Below are 6,610 nucleotides of genomic sequence, written 5' to 3' on the forward strand. Positions count from 1 at the left end.
AAAATATGAGATTAATTAGATTAAAATCAGTATTATCAAATGTTTTTTTTCTGTGGGGTAAGTCTCCTGTTTGGTCTCAGTATTACTGGAACATTAATGTTGAGAAAACTTGGTGAAGCCTTAATTAAAAAAACAGTTCACCACAGTAACCTGCTCATGTTTAGCACCCTTTATATAAGAGACGGGAAGCTTATATGATTTTATGCTTTAAACCTTGAAATCCAGATTTTAGAGACTAAATATAACTTTCTTACAGACATAAATTAGTATGCATACAGTAGATGTCACTTTCACCCCACTCAGGGATATTCAACCAATAATCAGATGTCAATTTAAAGTGAACTAATAGTCTGAATATAGTTTGAATGTAGTTTCTTAATCTTGAACCAAACTTACTTGAAAATTGAAATAACTTAAGTAACTAATCGATAACTAACAATGCACGTAAATCTTTAAAAATGGGTCACACAAATGTTAGTTTTATTTTTAAAAAGCTCAGCACTGTAGTTTTTAGCATGAGTAAACATTTGATTTGCTTTGGATTATTTTCAATGGAAGATTAACACATATTAGATTCTCTCTAGTGAGTATTTACTGCAGCCGGACGCTGTGTGTGAAGATCAAGCTTTGGCTACACAGACAATCCTTGTTAGGCTGCAGATAAAGTGTGCTTAAAGTGTGTGCAATTATGTTTGTGTGTGTGTGTGTGTGTGTGTGTGTGTGTGTGTGTGTGCGTGCGTGTGTGTGTGCATGTGTGTGTCTTCACTCACGCTTTCAGCAGACTTTGGTCTCTGTTGAGATTGTAGCTGAGCAGGTTGGAAGACAGAGAAAACAGTTCCTCACACCACACCTACCGAAATCAGACACTCATCATCATCATCATCATCATCATCATCATCATCATCATCGTCATCATCATCATCATTCTCCTCCTCCTCGTCAGTGTAGTGAGCTCAGTACCTTTGCTTCTTCCTCCTGTGTGGCTATGAAGTTAAGCTGGTTGACGTTTACATGGTCTGAAGCCGTAACCACGGTAACCACACGGTTCTCCAGCCGGCCAACCAGGTTCCCCACATCCAGCAGCTCCCGCAGCTTGGCCTCCTATTGGACGATACAGAGTGTCGGCTTAAACAGAGGCACGCTGGAGGTACACAAAGGTGACAGAGGGGAGGTTGAGACCAATTTGTTTGCCTCTCATTTATAAAAAATAAACATCTGCTTATTGAGAAAAGTCTCCTGCTCTTAAAGTGAGAACATGATATATCTCACACACATTTAAAGTTCATATCCAGTGTGGGATATTATATATATTTGCTGCATGTTATATTTAGAGGCAAGCTACTTTAAATTGGGTGCAGGTGGAAGATGAGAGCAGCTGGTGATTAAACAGCAGCAGGTAGTGAGGTTTAAATTGCAGTAATGCTTCTCTATGAGGGTGAGCTGTATTAAACTAAGCACTAAAAAATAGGTAAATATCAGGTGGTACAACATTTAAAAAAAGGTTTGTTAGGTTGAATGTAACTATCACTCTTTGGACAGATTGCAAGAGTTGGCAAAAACAGAACAACAGTTGTTTTTTTGCATTTGAACTCAGTCATGACAAGCCGTGGTAACCATGTTGTTTACCATGCTGAGGATTAATATGGCATGTTGTTTCTTGGCTGAATCAGCCGTCCGTAAGTTGGCACAAGTGGCGTGTGCTATTTCATGTGGAAACTTTGCTGATGCCGTGCAAAACTGGTGACGTCTTGGGATTTGGAGCCCACACACACACGATCGGCCATGGACTATCCATCACGCACAACAACATATTATTATACAGTACAGTGCATTTATTACTCATGAATGTGTGAAATCTCAGACACTTTTCATGTAATACGAAAACAACCGTCAGAGCTCATAATAAAGTAACATGTAGTGAATCTAAAAATACAATTTCATCATAAAATAGCAACATAATGCACAACTGTTGATGCACCTTGCACCAGGAGATACATATATATATATAATTTTATACCTTAATAGAGGCAATGTATCCTGGTGGAGATACAACTCATTAAATCCAAAATATACAAAAAAATGTTTTTAATTATCTGTGAAAGTTTTAAATTAGGTGCCAATGAGATAAATAGTCATATCAAATTAGATAAAAATAATACTTTTTACATCTCATTTTCCACTCCTGCCTGTTTAAAGGGTTAACTTGTTGGCTTTGGTAGATTTATTTTATTAGTGGACCTAATTCCAATAAATTTGACATTTCACTTTTGGCCTTTGTTTTACATTGGAATTAAAATAAGCTTCTCTTAATTCACCTTATCCTTTAAGTTTTTGATTTAATTTGAATAATCTGGTTTGTGGTCACAGTCATTTTAATTCCCTCCTCTGCCAAACCTGGAAAAATTAGGAGCCGAGCATGGAGGTTATTTAAGATTTGTGATGCAGCTTCAGTGATCATTCAGTACAGTCATTAATAAAAACATCCACCAGTCAGGAGAACAATGGTGTTAATGTGCCTTATATGAATATTTTTGCTATTTAAAGAGGGCTTTTCAAACATTGCACACAGTTAAAAGATAATGAAAGGACATAAAAAGACCTTAATCTGCAGCAGTGAATAAATAAAACATTAATACAACAGTGGAATATATAAAGTGGTAAAAGTCACTGTAAAAGGGCAAAGAATGTGAATATAATTGAATAAGTCAAATATCTGTTGCTTTGCTCTCTAAGAGGAGCTGTAATTGAGTGAGAGGTCACAACGGGGTTAGAAGCAGAAAGTGAATAGAAAAAGGTCTCCGAAGAGAGAGATCTAGCTTTTCACTGAGAGGTGAGGAGGTGAAGAGGAGGTGAAGAGGAGGTGAAGAGGAGGTGAAGAGGAGGTGAAGAGGTGATGGTACCTTTGGTGTTTTGGTGCTTCTTCCTGTTCTGACATCTTTTATATGAGTCAAGTCCAACAACTCTGTCTCCTATAGGAAACACACACACACACACACACACACACACACACGACATCAGCATACCCGGAGCCAGCTGTTATCTAGAAGGTGAACGCTTCATCCTGTTTCCTGCTAAGGATTTAAGCCCACCTGGAGAGAAAGTGTACGTGTGTGTGTGTATGTGTGTGTGTGTGTGTGTGTGTGTGTGTGTGTGTGTGTGTGCGTGTGTGTGCGGACAATAAATGATCCCATGCTGTGTATATGTACTGGCTCTCTGTAATTCCTATTCAAATGGTTCCTACAGCTTCTTATGCAGTTTTTATTTATGTATGTTCATAGCTGATTTACATTCACATTTACTATGCAGCATACATATCCAGTTAATGATTTATGCACACGTTATATACTTGTTTGCCAATATCATACTAAGCAAAAAATGTGGAATGGTCATGGTATATTTCAAATCAAAATGCTCAAATGCTTACATTTTGATTACTCGACCTGAATACTGATGCTAGTTGATGATATAGGCCTATAAATACAATGTGTAAAATGAGTATTTGTCCATTTAAAGTCTGTGTAAAGTAAGAATAAATATGTGTTCTGAGTTTGACATACCACAGAAAAATGTGTTGTTAACCACCCTGCCAAATTTGAATGATTAAAAAAATCGCCAAATATATGAAATTAGGCTTCAAAGTTGTGTAAAGTCTGCCTATTTCTCTGCTCCCAAACGCTGTGGGAGTGGCCTCCAAGTCCGCTGAAGCCCCGCCCCCTACCAAGTGTCACCTGTCAATCAAAGTCACCACCTCTACCAGAAACATGGACGCTAGGTCTGAGAGCTTTCTGCGGCTAACTCAGCTGCTAGCTTGGCGGCTAACTCAGCTGATAACTCGGCGGCTAACTCAGCTGATAACTTGGTGGCTAACTCGGCGGCTAGCTCAGTGGCTAACTCGGCGGTTAGCTTGGCTAACTCAGCTAACTGTAGACTGTAGTAGTAGTGTGCGCTGAATGTATTTATACCTCTACAGCAGCAGGGGCGGGTTTATGCCCATTAAATCCAGACACATAAATCTTGAAACACAGTTTGTGAAGCCTAGCTCCACAATTCAAATCGAAATGGTTGAAATGCTTTTTACACCTTTTTTAGAAATACATTTATGACCTATTTAATGTGTTTAGAAGAAAATGTCTGAATTCACTTTACACAGTCTTTAAAGTATGTGTGTGTGCTCAACCTTGTTTTGGTCCGTCCAGTAGAGGTAAAATCCATGTGGATCCACGTGCAGAGTCAACGGAGTCACAATAGACAGATCCTTAATAGGAAGAACAGACAAAAAAAATCCCATTATAAATCACAACAAGTGCAACAACAGCTTTCGAAGAATACGTTAAAAAACTGCGCAAAATATGTAGTGTCTATAGAAAATACTACAAATCCCATCTCACATTGCAGTTGTTCAGTGTTCATAGCGTTTGGGTAGGTGAGCTGCACTCTCATCAAACAGGGGACACAGATTGTTGGAAATGACTCCCTATTTACTATGTAGTGCACTTATTTACTGTCTGCTATTTGATGGACTTTATTAGACTTATGTTTATATGAATTATGTTTTAAGGTTGGTTTTTTTTAGCCAGACTCAAGTTGCTTTTCAATTTAAACCAACTGGTCTAAATGTCTGGAGTCAAAGTTTTAAAAGTTATAAGTAAGGTTTCATGTGAGAAGTCAAATAAAAATATTTAGCCACTGTAAACATAGGGCCTGATTTACTAAAGGTCTACGTGTGTAGAAACGTGTGCAAACTTGACATCACCCGCAAAAAATGTGCAAGCTGATCTACTAACGCAGCGCACTGAGGTTTGCGTCTTTCAACTGTGCAAGATAGTACGAGCTGTCCATTTAGTACGTTTACCTTAATGAATGTAATATTAGTAGTTTACCGTAATGAATGTAATATTAGTAGTTTACCATAATGAATGTAATATTAGTAGTTTACCATAATGAATGTAATATTAGTAGTGTACCGTAATGAATGTAATATTAGTAGTTTACCGTAATGAATGTAATATTAGTAGTTTACCGTAATGAATGTAATATTAGTAGTTTACCGTAATGAATGTAATATTAGTAGTTTACCGTAATGAATGTAATATTAGTAGTTTACCATAATGAATGTAATATAAGTAGTTTACCATAATGATTGTAATATTAGTAGTTTACCGTAATGATTGTAATATTAGTAGTTTACCATAATTAATGTAATATTAGTAGTTTACCGTAATGAATGTAATATTAGTAGTTTACCATAATGAATGTAATATAAGTAGTTTACCATAATGATTGTAATATTAGTAGTTTACCGTAATGATTGTAATATTAGTAGTTTACCATAATGAATGTAATATTAGTAGTTTACCATAATGAATGTAATATTAGTAGTTTACCATAATGATTGTAATATGAGGCGTTTCAACCCCAGTGTGCAAAATTCAGGGAGGAGAAAATGCAAATATGTTATTTAGCACGCGCATTGTGATTTACCAAACCTGAAAGTATTATTTCTGACGCTAACTGCGTCTATAAATAATACCTTTGAAGGGCAGGTATTAACCGGCTGTTACTATGGAGACGAGGAGACGGAGGCACAATGACAGAATACACACAGGACGGAGTTTTTCCACCTGTGTTAATATTTTTAAAGTGGAATATTTGTGGTTTTACTAACAGCATTGACTTTGTCACTAATACTCTCACATATGTGGGTTTTTCTGGTAATATTTGTTTTTGTTATAACTCAATATATTAGTTAACCTCCACTAGAACCTGATCACATTTCATTTTGCGCTTGCAGCTTTCTGCTCGTCCAAACTCTCCATTAAGACACAAAACCCTCATTTAAATACTGCTGTCTGCACCTGTTCCACCTGTTTTCATTTACGCAGTTATTCTCAGTAGATCACCTGCAAAACGCACGCAAACGGCACGCGCAAGCTATTGCACCGTGCACGCAATTTAGTACCCACTATTTGGGATCTTAGTAAATCAGGCCCTAAGTGTTTTATGGTATATTGTTTTAGGCCTGTGGCAAAAAGATAAAAAATTAAACAGGATCCAGGAAGGAGCCCTGAGGTTCCCCATAACAACAAAAAACTGGTTAAAATAGGTAAGCTAAAGTTAAAATAAAATTAAAATTTGTAATTTTCCACATGCTCAGAGTAGAAAATGTTGAGGAATCAGGTGAATCTATAATTTACTGAAGTGATGAGGTTAGTTGTGACCAGACAAACACACTCAATGCACTGTGATAAATTAAAAACCCATTAAAGACCAGTTTTTTGTTCATGGATAGATAATGGTAAAAAATTACTTCTAAATGACTCCAAATGCTTTGTATGAGCTATTTCAGATCCTCCGAGGTTTAGGTCAGTGAAAAGATTGTTGTCATGGCAAATACATTACTGTTAGGGTAAAGTTATGCAACTAACACAAATGGTTAAAAGAAAGGCAAAATTAATGGAAAACAAGTGTTATCTGTTGAAGAGAGAACGGATGTGAGCTGAGGCTGAGTGCAGCTTTTCACTGTGAGATAAGACTCCACTTCACACTGAGCATAAACATACAGTTAATTGTTTGAAACTGTTGGAACAAATGACCAGCGCTGCCGTATTTC

At 36.8% G+C, this 6,610-nt stretch overlaps 1 protein-coding gene across 1 annotated transcript in view; it reads right to left on the bottom strand.

Annotated features, from left to right (window-relative positions):
* The window catches only part of LOC133991868 (1-phosphatidylinositol 4,5-bisphosphate phosphodiesterase beta-1-like), a 37,342-nt gene that overhangs the window by 29,069 nt on the left and 1,663 nt on the right, over positions 1–6,610 (bottom strand). Inside the window, exons 2-5 of the mRNA XM_062430459.1 lie at positions 4,178–4,255; positions 2,901–2,969; positions 961–1,101; positions 771–850 (exon numbers count right to left, since the gene is read on the bottom strand). Of these exons, the coding sequence (XP_062286443.1) occupies positions 771–850; positions 961–1,101; positions 2,901–2,969; positions 4,178–4,255 (368 nt within the window). The remainder of the gene's footprint in view (positions 1–770; positions 851–960; positions 1,102–2,900; positions 2,970–4,177; positions 4,256–6,610) is intronic.

Source organism: Scomber scombrus, chromosome 12 (genome assembly GCF_963691925.1).
Source record: "Scomber scombrus chromosome 12, fScoSco1.1, whole genome shotgun sequence".
Lineage (NCBI taxonomy): Eukaryota > Metazoa > Chordata > Actinopteri > Scombriformes > Scombridae > Scomber > Scomber scombrus.